General features: G+C 42.2%; 1 protein-coding gene across 1 annotated transcript in view; it reads right to left on the bottom strand.

Moving 5' to 3' along the window:
• Positions 1–4,187: 4,187 nt before the first annotated feature.
• The window catches only part of LOC146796532 (actin, cytoplasmic 1-like), a 46,417-nt gene continuing 31,046 nt past the window's right edge, over positions 4,188–19,558 (bottom strand). Inside the window, exons 4-6 of the mRNA XM_085629153.1 lie at positions 13,713–14,151; positions 6,833–7,014; positions 4,188–4,660 (exon numbers count right to left, since the gene is read on the bottom strand). Coding sequence (XP_085485279.1) covers positions 4,517–4,660; positions 6,833–7,014; positions 13,713–14,151 — 765 coding nt within the window. The 3' untranslated portion in view covers positions 4,188–4,516. The remainder of the gene's footprint in view (positions 4,661–6,832; positions 7,015–13,712; positions 14,152–19,558) is intronic.

Here is a 19,558-nt window from a genome sequence, read left to right as displayed (position 1 = left end):
TCGCATTACTGAAAGTTTGACCTATTGGCGCTGCAAATAATAATGCAACGCCAATAGCTCAAACTTTCAGTAATGCAAGACCTATTGCATTGCAAATGCTTGTTCTTACTTTCTTTTACAGGCACACAATGATTAGCTATCAAAGCAACAATGTCAATCCATGTAGCAGTCATGAAAAATAGTAAACCATTCCAAGGTTCAGTCAACGATTAAAGGGACAAAAATGATAATGAATGTGGTCAATGTGAAAAAGTAAACACCCAGTACTGGTGAAAAAACATAACAGTCCGAATATGTGATCAACCTAAAACGGTGATAAACTATATGGTAAGTAGTACCTTTGGGATCCCATGACATTCTTCAACAGCAGGCTAGTGGCCTGTAGAAAAGGGCCTAAATGTTCCTCCTCCAGATAACGACATGGATGGATGCTGCATTTGCGCTCGGAGGGTGGGGGGAGAGCTCACGAGTCAAGCTAAGGTCAGAGCTGGGCAACCAAAAGAATCAATTGGTGATGTCCCTGGGAGGAAGCCAAGTACCGAAAGGCGGGACAGATGCACAATATTAACCAACCAGAGAGAAGACATTTTAAAAAGCAGGCCAACTAACCAACCAAAAGCAGTGCAGGCCTCGAAAAATCCACTCGCCCACTCGTAATTTTATCAGGTCGAGCTATTTTTAACACTTACTCGAACTTGTTAGCGAGTAAACTTAGGCTGGAAGAAACAGGTTCATTCAGAACGTGAATGAGCAATTAAGAGGCCTTTAAATCATGTTTTTATCTTGACACATTTGCTGACTGCTCAAGGACAGAGGTCAAATCTCAGTTTGATTTTTTACTAATTGTTGCCTATCTGTTTCTGGAAAATGGTTTTAACTTTTCTTTCACTTAATTATCACAGTTAATGGTTTTTGTCAAGTGAGCTGACAAGAATTGTGAAACAAAAGGATGTAAAATGTCAGTTTTTTTCACCAACAACATTTAAACCGATTGTAAATGAATAGTACAAGTATTTAAAAATATAACTGTAATTATGAAATAACTTTTTTTTGTGATTCAGAAGCGTGATGCAAAAAAAGCAATGTAAATCAGAATACTTTACTTGGTGATGTGCAAATGACAAATATTTGCAGACACTTTATTTCCAAACATTGTACACTATAGAGTTTTAAAACCATGTCAGTGACAAATTCTGTGGCCATTTCATTGTAAAATCTGCTGAATGTAAATGACAGTGTGCTGTTACTTTATGCCTTAGTTATGTATTTATTAAAAGTGATAGTTTTTAAACATGATTTGAGAAACATTCCTGCCCCCGCCCTGATGACAATGCAGTTAATGAACTAAGAGGCGTGTCAGCGGTCATGTGTATCCCTTTGTGGCTAGATTTGTATTCTCTATAGAGTTAATGTTTAGTTTACTAAATCAAAGCAAATAGTTTTCTGTACAGCAGACATGCTGAACTCATGTATTTAAAGGTGCTCTCATATGTGATAAAGAAGAAAATGGCGTCTCAGTGAATTAAAATACTTGGCCAGGATCACATAATTTGAAACCAGTTTATGGGTCAATAGCCTTATAATTAGGCCGAGTAGATTATTTAAGTCACTAGACCTGCAGGTCTAGTAAAATGTTTAGGATTTTTCGAGGCCTGCAATGGACGTGTCCAAACTCCCCCATAGCCCATATACCAAATACAGCATGCCTCGCAGAGCAGCTCATGCGCTGCCCAGGCTCGACCTAAAAAAAGCGTCTTCCTGGAAACGGGGAATGAAGCGTTGCCTTTCAGCACTTGAAACAGCTGCTAGTTTTTCAGTGACTGAGGTGGGGCGATTTCATGAGTGGGTTCACATAAAAAACACAAAAGGAGAAAAGAATCCTTTAAGTGTTGCTTGCTTGAAAATTAATGTTATTTCTCCGCCTTTTTAGAGTCTCCTTTTCACATAGTGTTTTATGAGCATGCAATATAATTGACTTCCTAAGATTACAAATCATTCCTAGATAGTAAAAATTATTATGCAAATTGTGACTGAAAGTTCCCGGCTGAATAAGGAATCTTGCCAGGTGCACAGGACAGAAAACCACTTGTGAAGATTAGAAGATGTGATCCTGGAAAAAGCTGGACTCCGGTGCCGGCAGGGCTAGGTAAGTTCTTTATATATATTATTTCCCCCGCCCTGCGCTGCCCCACCACTTGGTTTTGGTAGCAGCTGCCTCTGGTCCCAGGGTAAATCTCACCTTGCCTGTAATGTAAACGGTATTTGAACCCGCATTCGGCTTCCGAGATGTGCTTAAACACTGCCTCCAGGTGCCTTCCTCTCTCAAGTTACTCCAGGTTAGTCCTGAGGGGGTTTCACCAGTAAGAGGCCAGTGATGAAGGAAACTACAGAAACAGGGTGCAGTGCAACTTTAAACATAAGGAGATGATGAATGGAGCGCTGAACCTTATCAGACACTCAACCCCCCCTCACAGATCTGGGTTGAATCCATTATCGTTCTTTAGCTCACTTAGCCACCCCAGTTCAGACCCAGCCATATGCATAGCAGTCTTGACCCTGTTCCTCATGGGAACAGTCCAGCCCGAACTGCCAAGCCATGTCTTCCCTGGACCGGAAGTAAGCTTCCTGGGACTGGTTTCGGGGTAACACCCCTCATCACCCAGACTACCTTGAATCCAGTGACAAAGTGAACAAGAGACCCACGTCTGGGCATACCCTGCCAACTTAAGGCGAACAAAGCAAACACAGGGAAATGATGAACGAAGAGCTGGACCTTTTCAGACACTCACCCCCAGTTACAGATCTGGGTTGAATCAATCATCGTTCTTTAGCTCACTTCGCCACCCCAGTTCAGACCCAGCCATATGCAAATCAGTCTTGACCCTGGTCCTTATGGGGACAGTCCAGCTCGAACTGCCAAGCCAAGTCGTCCTGGGACCAGAAACATACATGCTGGGGACGTGGTCCCTTGCTTACTTTGCCACTGGATTCAAGCTTGCCTGGCTGATGAGGGGTGTTGCCCCGATACTTGTCCCAGGATGCTTGTATCTGATCAAGACTGATTTGCATATGGCTGGGTCCAAACTGGGGTGGCGAAGTGAGCTAAAGAAATATGATGGAATCAACCCAGATCTGTGACTGTGGGTGAGTGTCTGAAAAGTTTCAGCACTCCGTCCATCATCCCCTTGTGTTTGCAGTGCAACTGTATCCACAATTAATTCCTCATTCTGACCCCACAAACACAAATTGTAGCAGTAAATGCATTCCAGGGTGAAACTGCAAGGTCTGGCAGTGGATTTAACCCAGGTGATTTTGCACACAGCTCAGAGCGAGGCTCTTGGGAGCCCATTAACCTCTTCAGTGCCCCGCCCTTTCCCCCTCCTGTGCCGGGCATTGTATTAGCGGGCGGGGTCCATGACGAGATAGTCTCGTCATGGGCACAGCGCAACCGCGCTCCATGACGAGACTATCTCGTCATGGGCATAGAAGAGGTTAAGAGCAGGGTGGTAAATTATTAGAATTTTTTTAAATGTAAACATATATGTAAATCTATCATTTTATACCCCACTTGTGAAACTTCTAATCCCTGTAAATAATATAGTTTACTATCACCTAATTTAATAGAGCTCAATTTACGTAGCTCGGAAGGATAGAAGGCTGAGTAGGCATTGCTGAAAAACAAACTTGTGACCCGCAGATGACAGCACACATCATAAGCAGATTTTTTTAACTCTGTGAACCACACTGCAGACTTGCTTTGGACTTTTACATGTACTGAACCCCTTAGGTTATTCACATTAACTACCTGCAATCAGTCAGCAAATATATAATTTGACACCCCAAAAACCCTCCAAAATTCTTACCTTTATTTTCTATTAAAAACAAACGGCTATCAAATTTTTTTCATTCTTTGTAGTTGAACCAGCCAAGAAAACACTCAGGTTTTGCTTGATCTCAGTGAAACACTGTGTTGTGGGCACTTCGATGAAAAACAGTACTGCCTACAAAGGTATTCAGGCTTTATGGCTTATGATGGAGCAAGGTCTCATTTTATGCCATCACTTATTACCTGTAGGGCAGACTCTGGCCATGATCATGGACTCCAATATTGTACAAGATGTCCCCAGAAAAGAAGACAAACCAACATCCACGCCTACTCAACTCTGCCAAGATGATATAAAAGCTGGTAATGTGAACACAGATTTATTAAACCAGAACAAGATGCATTTGCAACCACATTGACTGCCAATAGGTGCCTCAGGTGTCTTTTCTCATGGTTCAAAAGGCTTTTAAACCTAGGAACACTGGTATGAAGTAATCTTTCTTTTGGAAAGGCATGGATTCTATATGGAGATACTCTTTACAAGAGTAGAGTACCATCACCTCTTTCCTCTAATGCTCGAAAATGTTTTAAATCTCGACTAAGGGTATAAAAATGAAAGGTATAAAAATTATAAAAAGTATCGTCAATGGTTGCTTTGGCGTTTGTTTCACTGCAACTTTATGGAGAGTCCACTTAGAAGCATTTACGGTGGACGATGGCTGGGCCGGACTCATCGTACTCCTGCTTGCTGATCCACATCTGCTGGAAGGTGGACAGGGAGGCCAGGATGGAGCCACCAATCCAGACGGAGTACTTGCGCTCAGGTGGGGCAATGATCTGTGGAAGAAAAACAGAAGAATTATATGAACATGTACAACAACAGTCTTTGGACTAAAGTGGACCGAGAGCATTTTCCGGATCCTATTCTCCCTCTTGAGTACTAACCTTAGCTACAGGTCATAGCGATGTGAAAGATATACTTGGGTCTTCAGTTAGACATTATCCTGCCAGCACATGGGAATACTGTTTCTACTAATGATAAATGTTTGCCATCTTCATTAATCTTTTCTTCATCATCATTTACACTAAGAGGAGTAGCAATCAGAATGCATTTCTTGCAGTGCAGGCTGAACCTAGGCCTCTGTCTGGGGTTCTGTGATGCATGCCCACACCTTTCTGTCTGCATCTCTCCCTCTTGCTCTCTCTCGCTCTTATTCACTCATTCATCTGCATCTTGAAGCTGGATTTAGGATGGCATTGCAGTTCAGGGCAAGATATTGGCTAAGCACACTTGGGTCAAGATTAAGGTAACTTTTCCTTCTCCTATTCCCACTTCTCTTCTTTTGTCAATGTTTGGAGTAGTTTGCTGTGCAAGAATTTAGAATGAAAATAGGCCTGTATCACCTTGCACCAATCTTTGGCGTGGAGAGTCTGCTGAAATAGCCTGGGCTGTACGGTTAATGAGATCTTCCCAGAAATCTTTCTTTTAGGCTAATACCAACCTCATTAAGTTTGAGGGAGAGGCAATAATTTTTTTGCTCTGTAGATTGTAGACTTGTAAGACGTTTATAGATCTGTTAACTCTGATAATTGGGAGTTATAAGGAATGGTTTTGCCCGTGTGTTGTGGCTTTCTAGATCCCTACCTTCGTGGTCAACCCATGAGGGAACAAGGCATTGGATTTATTTTTTTGCACCGCCCACCTTGGCATGATATTCTCTGCACTTACAGGCTCCTCCTTCCCTGAGAATGATGGTTGGGTGGAGATTCAGGGTGTTTCACATAAAGACATTTGTAGTGCTGGTACCATGGAATCATAAACTTTGTGCTTCTCTTCTACATCAAGTTAGGAACAAAGGCATGTTTTTGATTCCATAGTAAAGACGATACAATGTTCAGAGGGCTCCCAAATGAGGGTTTGATTTCCTTAGGGACCTTACAATGGCCACCTCATTGTCCATTTTCATAGAATAATTGAAGATTTAGGGTCACATGTATGAAGCATTTTTGCTGTCAGACACGGCTGTTCAAAATGCTTTTACATATTAACAAAATACAAATTGCGATTCGTTATTTGGAAGGGGTGTGTTTAGGGTGTCCCTTCCAAATACCAAATCTAAATTGGATGTCTGAATGTTTTGTGACCGAATTTAATGACTATTTGAAGGAAGTGGTAACTCATTCGCAAATAGGAAGTGGTCCCCAGGGGACACCTTCCTCTTTGAGAATGGAAAACAAATATTTTTCAAGAGCGGGCAGTGGTCCAATAGACCACTGCCTATTCTTAAAAAATGAAACTGCAAAGTTACATTTATTCTTTTTAAATTGCATCCCGTTTTCCTTGAAGGAAAACAGGCTGCGTTTTAAAAAAGCCTGCTTTATTAAAAAGCAATCACAGACATGGTGGTCTACTGACCTCAGCAGCCCACCATCCTTGTGATGCCTGCAATTCCTAACGGGTTGCAAATTGCGACCTACCTCATTAATATGCATGGCGTAGGTCTATTTGTGACCCACTAGGATTTGCTAATGATACTCAAAAGAGTTTTATACATTAGAGATCCTGATTCAGAGAGAATCGCAATTAGGAAATTGGTATTCCTAATGTCAGTACATCTGACCCTTAATTATCTTGCTTTGGGTCTTGATCAGTGATTATGGAATTGTCTTAAAATTATTTTGTTTTCTTCTGTGTGTGATGTTCAGTATTCCTATAATCTGTTTTCATTCGTCAAGTACTCCGAGAACCTGGATGGTTGAGATTCACATTTAACAAAAGTATCCAATAATTTAATCTTACATGCATTTAGCTCTCCTTCTACAGCTGATAGGTTTGACGCACTGTGCAGTTTGATAATGCATAGTCGTACTAGTATTAGTATTAGAAGTCGGAGGGTCTGAGCCAATCATGACTTCAAGCCGGAAGTTACCTACACAGTAAACTAGCCTCAAATCCTGTTCATTACAATGGTTCCATGGTTTGCATGTGGTACTGCTGTTGGAAATTACCTTAATCTTCATTGTTTGTGGTGAAAGACTTGTGATCTCCTTCTGCATTCGGTCAGCAATGCCTGGGTACATGGTGGTACCTCCAGATAGCACAATGTTAGCGTACAGGTCCTTACGGATATCAAGATCACATTTCATGATGGACATAAATGTAGTCTCATGGATTCCAGCCACTTCCATTCCTGCCAGGAATGAATGGACAGGTCAGCAAAGGACATAGTGCACCACCACAAAAAAAAACAATTCCTCCCCAAGACAAAATTAACAGTTTTCTCTCTCAGGAACATGAGGTTACCTTTCCTACATAAACAATGTGTTGAGTTTTCACCAGTGTTGCAATATATTTTATAACTAGGCTTTATCCGTCCAATTTCAGACCTACATCATACAGGTAGTATGGCACAATAGGGTGTAAACACTTCAGCTTCATTGATATTCATGCAAACACTAGCACAAGATGCAACATAGTAGGATTTATTTTTAATTTTTTTTAAAGAATAGAGTGTCATCTGTATAAGCTAAATCCCTGACGTCAGTATCACCTACACAGTATTCTGAAGGCACGAGGTACATCTAATTTCTTCAAGTACTGTTTCCTGTAACAATACAAATAACATAGGAGGTAGCGCTAAACGTGATGTATCATATCCACTTGATTTATTTACCCTTTCCTTTGGTGTAATTTTGATCTTAGGAAAATTGCCTCTCTGACAGTGAAATTCTTATGGGTTCAGAAAAGTTTTCATATCCAGGGATTTCCTTTGCCAAATTACAGAGAAGAAAATGTTGTGGAGAGATTATTTTGCCAATTTATAATCTCTTGGTTAAAGTGTAGACGATTATGCCCCTTATCTTGAATATAGGAACTTCTATGAATACTTTGGATTTGGGAAAACAGGAACACTTAGAGGTTTGCCTAATAGATAATGTAGTAAAATAATGGCACGTGTTCTATGTCCTATGTATAAATCAAGGTGGTACTGTTCCTAAAAAATAGAAAAAGAAAGCTAGGTTGGAACCCTGGGGAATCTATATGATAATTACTTGGTGCCCTCACACATCCGAGTGGATGCCATGCTTCATCATAGGGCGTGCTTTTTGTCGGGCTGGCGCTACAATGCCCTACGGGCCCTGCGATAGGGCGCTATTAAAGGTACTGGACCTTTATAAGTGCCCTAGCCCCCCTTGTGCATATATCTATATTCTATCTAGCCAGTAATATGGTGATTGGAGTTTATAGAAAAAGGCATACCTGTTATTTATTGATGGTAAACTTAGAATGGGAAGATGTAGTTGACTCATATTTTGAAAGTAGTTGGATGAGTGATTGGCCTACCTGTATAAAATTATCTATTTCTGTAAATGCAGCACACACCTTGTTCTTCCTTATGAGCCAATTATTGAGGTCTACAAGCCTTTACGCAAAACTTAATCAAAAGCTCAGGGTTCTCTGGCATTGTAATTTACATGGTGTCAAGGCGGCTCATATGTTGCTTGACTTTGAGCTGATACACAGTAACTGGCTTAGAGAGTGGCAATCAGTCTTCAGAATTACGTGAATTTTGTAATTACCAGATAGATCCTAATATTTGGTGGTTGGAGCTATCATCAATAATTAAATTGTTCTATTTGACAATTATTATTTCATACCCAAGTCACTGGAGCTGTTATGGTAAATAATTACAAACACGATAAATACAAAATTAATAATGTTGTTTGATAAAGTAATACATGACAAAGCAGAATAGAGTCAAATGTCTATAAGAAATTCCACCCAGTAGTATTCTGTGTGCACTTCTTCAAGAAGGATGCCTACGATTTTATCGGTATGGTTTCTAAATTATGACCAACATGGCTCTGTAGTGCCAGATTCTTCTACCCTCTGATTTTGATGCCATTTGTTTGTTTCTTGTCTTCAGAGCACAGACTACTTCCCTTTTACTGTTTTTAGGATTGCTTAGGACTGTAGACATCTATTTAGCATTGAATAAGGATTATATGTTTATAAAACTGTCACAGGAATATTAGAGTGGGTGGAACTTGCAGAGTTTCACTCTGCAGAATTTAGCCATCAGGTGGAAAATATCCTGCTGGTGCTACAATTTAGCACCGTTACCGTGAGCAATGCTGAAAATCAGCACAAACGGAACGCACGGCCATTCGAGTTGATTTTGCTCCACTCAAATAGAAAATCTACTTGAGTGGCAGAAAATCTACTCAAATAGCAGCCCTCTGACCGGGAATGCTCACGACCACCCAGGTTAGAAAATCGTGTTAGGAGATGCCAAATCTCGCTCGTGCTCATCAGCTCCAATATTTTGAGCATCGTGTGGAACAAATTCAGCCACACAGCCATTGGCGGAATATGGCTTGATTAACTCGGAGAGGTCAAAATTCCTCAGGCGGAACATAATTTTTCGCCCACCCCTAAAGAATATAAGATATAGATCCCATATTGAGTCATGGAAAGAGGGCTTGAGAGCCTATGGAATATGAAAGCATACAGTTCAACTAAATAATTATGAGTTTTTATAATTCTCTTGGTATGTATTTTGCAGTACATGTAACTCTATGTAGCGACTGATACCCTCGTCATATAAGGAGTTTAAGGAAAAATCGAAAATACAGACGTCATAAGGAATCTACAGGCGAGTGGAGAACTTTTCTCCTCTTTGTAGGCTCACTAGGAGATCTTGAAAGAATAAGTCATGTTTTTTCAGAAATAATGTGTAAAAAAAATAGCACATTTCTTTAACTATCTTAATCAAGAACATGTTAGTTGTGAAAATGGAACAGACGGTCATTGCTCCAGGTGAGTTGCATGAGCTTAGGGCTACAGCAGTGTACAGATTTTCAATAGCTTTAGGGTTCTCTCTGATCTAATACGCACTTGGTTTACAATTAATTCTGGTTTAGGGCAACCCTATTTTAAAAACAAACATCTACAAGGGAACTATAGGAAAAAAATACACGTTAACTCTTTGCATCCCAAATAATCTATTCTCTGAGGGCAGACTTTATTTCCACCTTGGATTCCTACAAAAAACCGATTGGGAGCGGTCATATGACAGTTTTTACTTAAATTAAAAAATATATATGTTATCTCTTTTACCTCCTTTGCAGTAAAACAAGTAGGAAAGGGGGACCTGGGTATTTATTCAGCCAATTAACCCACATTGTCGCCTGATGTAAGTGAATATAGAGGAAACTTTTTAAAATCCTGGCATGGAGCCCCTCTTCTTTTGTGACATCCGCCTGAGGGTATAAGTATGATAGCAAAACTATACCTTTTCCCATTTTTCATAACCCTGAAAAATGTATTGATGGATATCTGATGTCTCTCGTCCCCCTGATTGGCTGCTCAGCATTAACACAGAAAATTCACATTTTAACTTCTTTCCCAGTTGTTAACATTTCCCTTTTTCCTCACTCAGAAAGGAGGACTGTGTTATTTGGGGAGGAGAGCGTAGTTATCAGTCTACTCTAATCTTCTCAGTGGAAAGTTACTACACATACATACACCTAGACATTATGGCCTCCACTCATTGAAGGTTATATGGTTACAGCACTCTGTCTGCGATACCATACTGCCTAATAAATGTAGCAGTGGATGTTCAAACAGATTAGCTGGCCTGAAAAGTGCAGTGAAAATGTAGTTTCTGTGTGTTTGTATAACATTTCCATAACAATTTTGATTGCTAGGCATCTTTCATACCGAGAGATGGTAGAAGAAAAGGAGCCCATATATTTACTACACAGGATCCTCTGAGAATAAGGATAAAGAGATGCTAGGTGTGCTTCAGGGTCCTCTGATCTACCTGTAAATGCAATGCTATGGGGTTTGTAGAGCGCATGGCGACCCGAAGGCTTCCCAGCCTTAGTAAGGAGAGGATGCACAACAAGACAGATATCAGCATTCGTCCGAGAGGGCTTTAGGAATATGCAGCTCAGTGTCTAAAGTCCTGATGGCCAAGGAGAGATAGTTCCAAAGCTTAGTTACATTAAAGCTAACATAGCTTCCTCCTTTTCTGGCTCTTTTGACTGCAGGGACGGTGACCAAATGCAGGTTGGAGGAATGGAGTTCCGTTTTGGGAACATATGGGGTAACAAGCTGTTGAAGGATGGGGTGACCTTTACCATGAAGGGCTCTATGGGCAATGCACAGGGACTTCTATTTAATTCTTTGAGCATCGGAGAGCCAGAGAAGATAGCATAGGATGTGCCTTCTCCTAGTGTTGTCAAGCTCTGATTGAACTCACCCCGTCATCCTACCAGTTTTTACAATTTAAAACCATTTCTCTTTGCCAGCAATATGCCCAACAGTTTCAAATACACTGATGCACACAAACTACTAAAATTGCTTTTAATTTCTTTTACTTTCTACTCTCAGAGAGTTTGATCATGCACAAAATAAACTAATTTAAATTAATTTGCCTACTTCAGATGTTTTTCATGCTGTCAAGATGTCTTATAAAGACCCCAACTCACATTCATTTAGAACCCCAGAAATTATGGTATAATTTGTGTTAATATTCAAATAAAAGTAACACATTAATTGGATTCAACATGTAGTAATTGAAGTGCCTTTGCTCGATTTCTTGTGGACTCAACCTGTAAGCAGAAGCAATTGTAAATGTAGAATATTAGGAGTGTCCCTTTATTAGGTGGGAAGCTGTTTCAATCACAGGCAAAAAAACAAGAGCATGCTCTCAGAACAGATAGGTATAAAGTCTATCTCCCTCACATATCGCAAAATACTCAACAACCAACCAGATCCCACACTAGGCCTCCGCGAAAAATAGCAACGGGAGGTGGGGGACCTAGATGAGACTGACTGGCAGGAGGCCTCAGCGTCCCCTCTGGATGTGGCAATATCCTCCAAATTGAGGCTAGTGCAACTGAAAATACTCCATCGTATTTACTATACTAGAGTAACCCTTCACAAGATAGGGAAAACTGACAACCGACTCTGCCTTAGACAATGCGGGAGGGAAGGCAGCTTCTATCATATACAGTGGGAATGCCCAATAATAGTATCATACTGGGAAAAAATTATGAGTGTACTTACACAAGTTGGTGGAGTGACGATCATCCCGGAGCCCAAGAGGTGTATTCTAAACATATGGGACCCAACAGATCTCAACCAGGCAGGTCAGAACTGGGCGACATTAGGAATGATGTTGGCGAAACGCAACATAGCTAAGCATTGGGGGGCTCAATCCGCTCCGACATATCAAGAGTGGCGAGGGGACATGGATAGGGCAATGGTGGCTGAGAGGGCAGCGTATATACACCGGGGATGCCCCAAGAAGTGGGAAAAAATATGGGGCAAGTGGAACACCTACAGAGGGAATATTTGTGCTCTATCCCCGAGAGGGTCTTCTGTGGACTCGAGTTAAGTGTTAAGAATATAGAATTGTATAATTACCACTACGATAAAACAGTATGGAATGTTTATGTACCTATTACTATTGAACCAGATGTTATTGGGAGCCCGCTCAATGTCGAAATTGGTTCTGAACTGTCAAATTGTCATTTTTATATTATATGCAATAAAAAGAGTTAAAAAAACAAACAAGAGCAGAGCCCTTCATCAGGCACTGTGAATCTAGGCATGTGCAATGTGCAGATTGAACCACAGCTCTGTGCTAGGAGAGGTGAGATTATTTTATGGAAGGTGCAGATATTTCTAATTTAGTTGGTGGAACTTTGGTGGAAAGTAGGATAAAGAGAGCCATGAAGTTATGTAGGTGTGAATGGCCACTTCTAAGAATGTAAAACTGGTTCTTTGCTAGGATCCTTGTAGAACGTAGTCCCAAAGGCATGTTTTCACTTGACTCCCTGCAGCCTATTCCTTCATCTTTCATCATCAGACATACGTTGTGTGGGAATGAGATTGGGAAGGTTTGTAACACTGGTGCCTGTCATGGAACGTCTGCATCACCAAGGGTTACAATAGCTGCAACTATTTCCACATCTTTACCTCTGAGGCAGTGGGAAGCAGCAAGACAGTGTTTGGCAGGCAGTGTGCACCAAAAACAAGGAAGATAGTAGAAAAAGGATGACACTGGGAATTTAGGATAGTGTCATTAGACAGGACTTCAGACAGAGGACCAGAAAGCAACAAGTTAGATGTAACTAATTGGAACAGGTTGTAAAAGGCAGGAATGTAGAGGCTGGTACGGGGATGTTGGAAGAGGGTCCCCGTGTAGCAGGTAGACAGAAAAAATGAATGGCAGAATTCAGGCAGGACGGCAAGCTGAAAAAGGTAGGTGTAGGCAAGAAGGAACAGCTGTAGCAAGCTCATCTTTAGAGGGTGGTGCTTAAGGAGGCAATCAGATGGCCAGAAAGAGATTTGCCAGCAAAGGTGTGAAGACTCAAACATATGAGAGGACAGAAGCACGGTGAGCAGGTTGAGGATTGAGGCAGGACAACAGGTCAGAGCTCAACCATGTATTGTGCACTTGTCACTCTTGTTGATGGTGGAAAATTGCATTTTCATGAACATGTTGTGCGTTGGAGTCTGGTGCTGGAGCTGTGATCTCCATTAGGCATACAGGAGCATCAGCCGTGGGCACTGTGGTTCCACACTATATGCATCATCTGTGCAACCATTCTAATTTCCCACCAATCCTCTGGTAACACCCCTCAATCCTTCTTTCATGACGGAGCCCAACTGTTTGCACTGTCACCACCATGCTCTTCCTAGCAGGTAGACCCATCTACTGTAAAAAACAAATGTCCCAGAATCCTGCAGACAGGCGCAGATATTCACTATTTAAGAATATTAATGAATATCCCTCAATGTAGAATAGAAGTTCCATGATCAATCCTGCAGCCACATTATCACATAATAGCAAGAGCATTGATATTGACTCACCGAGGAAGGATGGCTGGAAAAGCGCCTCTGGGGACCTGAACCTTTCATTGCCAATAGTGATCACCTGACCATCTGGCAACTCATAACTTTTCTCTAGCGAGGACGAGGAGGTAGCAGTCATCATTTCCTGATCAAAGTCCAAAGCAACATAACAGATCTTCTCTTTAATGTCACGCACAATTTCCCTTTCAGCTGTGGTAACAAAGCTGTAGCCCCTCTCAGTCAGGATCTTCATGAGGTAGTCTGTCAGGTCACGACCAGCCAAGTCAAGACGCAGAATAGCATGAGGCAGGGCATAACCTTCATAGATGGGCACAGTGTGGGTGACACCATCGCCGGAATCCATCACAATACCAGTGGTACGACCAGAGGCATACAGGGACAGGACAGCTTGAATGCTAACATACATAGCTGGTGTGTTGAAGGTCTCAAACATGATCTGAAAAAGAAAAGTTGTAAAATGCAATAAGAGAACAAAGGCTGGTGCAAATGTTGGTTGACAGATAATGGTTGTGTTATCCATCAGAAAACGCTGTAGTTTCATTAACTATGTGAACTAATGTTAACACTATTTATAGAATTTCCAGAAACTTCCTATAGATAAATGCAAGATTTTGGCCAGTAGAGAGTAAATAATATGTAGTCATATTGCAATCAATCACGGTTGGTATCCTTTAAGGCACTTAATGTGGCTGGGACGTCGGGGAGAATCATCTTAATTATTATGGGTAAAATAGAGTTATTAGCAAGGTGCCCCAGAATTCCAGAGATGTGGAAAATGTCATGGGAATAGACATGTGATACAAAGCCTATCATTTTCACAGTCTTTTATGATTGCACCAAAATGTTTTCTAGCTCAGACAGTCTGAAAATTAAACTTTCTAGTTCAGACAGTAGGAAACTAGATTTTGTAATAAAACCTTGTAATATTTTAAGTGTAATTAAGAGAGATATAGCGGTAAAGTTATCCTCATTCCATATGTTGGAGTATGCTTTGGTTTTTAGTACAAATCTGATCTCCGAATGTTCTTGCTTAGAAATAATGATGGCATTATATGCTTTGTGTTTTATTTAGGTTCCATAACCCTCATTGGGCCCGACGTAGACTTTGGTGGGCAGAGTAGTTCACTACAAACCTGGTGGGGGTACCATGTCAGCCTAACCATCGTTCCACCGGCTCTAATGTAAGGGACTGTCAGAGAAAGGATATCATGCCTCCTGACCTATTTAGTGCGAACCATTTAATGTATTTGTGTTTTTCTGTCTGTCGCCGCCCGGAAACACTTGGCGGTCTGGAATTTCAAAGAATGGGAAATGACATATACACTCTGTAAGAAATCTCCCAGGGTGTGAGGGTCATTAGTTCTTTTGTTTTTCAATAACAAACTCCTACTTTCGGAGTCTGTTTTTGAAACTGAAATACGTTTGGTGCGCAGCCATTTGAAAGACGGCAGCTGCGAATCAAACTTGCAGTACCTCAGAGGAACCGCCGTAACTGTGGTTCCAGAGATCACCACTGGGCCGGCAGTGATCTCTGGATATGGCGGGCAGTAGTCCATCAGGCTAGAAGACTTTTTTTTAAAACATATTTTATTGATATTACATACTGAAAAGTTAACCAGGAGACATTAGCTGGTATTTTTACATCACAGCATAGTAAATCCAATAAGGAACGTACATGCAAGCATATAGAAAAGTACTGCCCCACATATGCAACAAAATCAGCCGTCGACATATGACAAACTAGGGTAGTCCCATTATTTCACTTCTTTCCTGTCGTTTCTCATTATGATTACATCTCAATTGACAACATAATGTTATATATCTGGCTATAGTAACAATCCCTGGTAACTGTGTCTCTCCAATGAATAAAAACTGAAATCAACCCCTATACCCCCCTCCCCCTACAGACTCAGCCTGAATCCTCCGCATCCAATTGACCCGCACCAATACAATATAATTGTGTAAATCCAATGCATCACATATGAACAATAATTAACACTGTATAATAGAGACGTACATCAACCCATACTTTTCTCAGCATTCTGTCAAGAGGCTCCAGGGAGTGTCTATGTAGTCCATCAGTATGTTTGTACATCGACTGCTATAAATTCTTCCAACAACACATTACATGGAAATGGGTTTTTTACGCAATCCCTTGTGCTCTTCCCTCTTCAGTTCAGCACCCTCTGCCCTGCCACATCTAACCATTTCGCTGTGCGATTCCTGTAATGATGGCGGTTTAGCGGTCTTCCACTTCATGGTAATATTCTGCTTGGCTACTATTAATGCCAGATTAGCTAAATTATTGATAGAGTTTCCCTTCTGCCCTCTTGGGCCCTGCCCCATTAGGCAGTATTCCAGCGAGTCATTAATCCGTACCGGGGCGACATCTTTCATTATCTTACATACTGATGCCCAATAGTGTCTTAATCTTGGGCAACTCCACAGCATATGTATTAATTATGCTTCCGATGAGAGACAGCGTGGACAGCTATCCACTGTGTCTGGAAACATGGAATTCAACCTGTGCGGAGTCATATAGGCCCTATGTATGATCATGAGCTGGATACATTTAAATTTTGGGTTCCTGGATACTTTCTTTGGATTTTCCAGTATAGTGTCCCATTCTTCGTCAGAGAGTGCACGTCCCACGTCCCCGTCCCATTTGTTACGGAGGGACTGGAGCGACACTGCTGCTACCGTGCGAATCCCTCGGTAAAGCCATTTCGTCAAATGGCTTCCATTTCCCATCAAATACTGCATAGTAAATAGTGCGTGTGGTGCCGGTTCTATCCCCTCCGGCTCCCAAGTGGTGCGTATGTAACGAGAAAAGTTAGCATGCAGGAGAAACAGTGTATTTGGTAACCCATGTTCTCGGACAAAGACATCATGTGGCATCAGGGCACCGTCCGAAAAGAACATGCCCACCGTGTTTACTCCCGCATCCCCCCATGCAGTGCTTAATTTGTAAAATATTAAGTCCAGGTGCTCAAATATTTGTAGGAGGCCACACCCACATCCCCGGCTCCACCCACTCCCTCTACTGGCTCCACCCATTTCCTCCACTGGCTCCACCCACCTATTTCCCTGTTAGCCAATACCAAAGTGGTATTGGCTAACAATTAAAGACTGGCAGAGGAAGCAGTTGCACAAGACACTCCCAGTTGGCAGCTCACCACTTCCAAAACCACTCCCGGACACTCAGTTAAGCACACCAATGGATGCGAGCCTGCTCTGCAGGAAGGTGAAACTCCAGTGACCACTGCCCGTGTAGTCTATGTAGCAGCATTCTGGTACGGCTAGGTTGGTGGGCTGTTCTGAATAGCGGCCAAGGGACCCATAATGTATGCTACCTTTAGCCAGTACAAGGCTTTGAAGAACTAGCATAACACAATGCGTTGTAGGACTTTTAGTTTTACTTTATAACATTGCAAGAATGTGTGCTAATGACAGAAAACAGGACTACTTGAATGTGCCACTCAAGGCAAAATAAATCTTTTTTTTTTTTTTTTACTTAAAAGCCAGCAGCAGTGGAGGAATAACTACATCTGCGGGCCCACGCTATAAAAAGTAATTTAACATAATGAGCCATTTCTATGCTTTACCGACAAATATAACACTGAACACTAGTACAAAACTGATGACAAAAAAACAAGTCTACCTGAACGTGCCAGTGTTCAGTGTTATATCAGTCTACTAAGCATTCAAATGGCTTAGTATGCTAAATAACGTTTTATAGTGTGTGGGGCTCACAGCTGCAGTTCTTCCACCACTGCTACTGGCTTTTAACTTGAAAAAAAGATGTATTTCGCTGCAAAAGTTAAAAGCCAACAGCAGTGGAGGAAGAGCTTCAGCCCTGAGCACCACATACTATAAAATGTTATTTAGCATAATCAGCCACTTGAACGCTTTGTAGACAAATATAACACTGAACACTGGCACACAGCTGATTAGAGAAAAACAAGATTACCTGAACGTGCCACTCAAGGCAATTTTTTGCCGCCAGCACTCAGGGCTCATGCCAACACCGATGCACACCAAGAAGACAGGACCTATAGCGACAAGAACCGCGCTTCAGAGTAGAGTCAATAGCACTTGCCCAACATCAAGCAGAAGCCTGGAAAAGGTAAGCTGTTCTCTCGGGTGCTGCTCCTGCAACTCAGGGGTAGAGTTATTGGTTAAAATGGGAGTGTCTCCTCCTTTGCATCGTAGAGTGCGTGCTTGGCAGCCTGAGACTTAGGGGCATATTAACAACAAGTTGCGATGAACATCGCCAAGCGCGCTTAGCGCTATTTCACACATAGACGGCTATCGCTGGGTTTCAACGCCGAGATAGCGCATAATTATCAAGGCTTATCTCCGAGGCGATATGAAACCCAGCAATAGCGGCGAAAAGCACCAGTATCGCCTGAAAAGAAGAGATAACATGCAGGAGATAAGGAGATCCTTGCTGATACGCCCCAGTGACCTTAATTATACAATCTACCTCCCACTAAGTAGATAGTCACCGCTCTTTGAGGCTGGGCTCGTATTTACTAAGGTTTTGCACAGGCAGTCACGGTGCGAAAAGCAATGCAAAATGTGTCACTATACTTATCATTAAAAAACACGCAAGAGCAGCGCGAAATTGTGCAGCAGTCACGAGTACCAGCGCTACCCATAGTAAATATAAGGCTTCCGGTCCCGTGTTTGCGCAAAATATGGCCAGTGGTCCTGATTATGTGGCTATAACAAAAACCACAAAATCACTGTGCCCGCGGAACCAAACGAACGCTAATTTTACAAATTAAGCACTGGGCATAGTGCAAGTGTAGGGCAGATCGAGAGGGAAGGCAAGGCACACGGAGGCAACGTGCAGCTAGGAGAGGAACACAGCAGACAGGGCATATGCCCAAATCATGCAGGGCAGACGCAGCGCTGCCCCTAGAGGCACAGTCCAGACAGAGCAGGCACAACCTTGGCAGGACAAGTACAGTGCAGGCAGAACGATATGACACCACGGACAGAGCTGGCACAGCTCCTACACAGAAGGCAGAGTGCAGGCTAGATAGGCACAGGCCGCACAGCACAGAAAGAGCAAGCATGGCTCGGGCACCGCTTAATCAGAACAGCACAGGCAGGACAGTGACTGCACAGGCAGGAACAGCGCAGAGCTGCTTTAAGGTGAGAGGCAGTACCGTTCTCACTGTTAACTCGGATTCTACTCTTGCCCCCAAGCCAGCTGCGGCCTGCTGCTCCCCTTCCTCTCTGCAGAAACCGCTGGCATCACACGGGGCCACCGGACGGACTGCCTGCCCACGCCTATCTGTCTATAAAGCATTCACATTGCTTATTTTGCAAAATAAAATTTTATCCTGTGGGGTCCACAGCTGCTGTTCTTCCGCCACTGCAGCTGGCTTTGACTTTTAAAAAAAGATTTCGCTGCAAAAGTTAAAAGCCAGCAGCAGTGGAGGAAGAGCTGCAGCCACCGGTCTCACACTATAAAACGTTATTTAGCATAATAATACATTTCAAATGAAATGAAATGAAATGAAGGGTATGTTTATATAGCGCAACTGTCACTCCGACTGGAGCCTCCTGGCGCTGCAGATAACCAAGCATACTGAAACAAAGCAATCTACATTAGAGCAAGGGAGCAGGCATCAGTTAGACCAAATATCCAGGTCTTAAGGGCACGTTTAAATGGATCTTGCTGTTGTATTGCCCTCAGTTCCCTAGGTAATTGGTTCCATGCTTTAGCTCCAAGTATTGAGGCAGATTTTCCTCCCCTAGTTGACAGTTTGAACCTGCCCACTGCCAAAAGATTAGCTGAGCTAGATCGTAAAGTTCTGGTAGTGGTATAT

The sequence above is a fragment of the Triturus cristatus genome, chromosome 10 (assembly GCF_964204655.1).
Source record: "Triturus cristatus chromosome 10, aTriCri1.1, whole genome shotgun sequence".
NCBI lineage: Eukaryota > Metazoa > Chordata > Amphibia > Caudata > Salamandridae > Triturus > Triturus cristatus.
The sequence above is the reverse complement of the archived record's forward strand: the minus strand, read 5'-3'. Positions and strand labels throughout refer to the sequence as shown.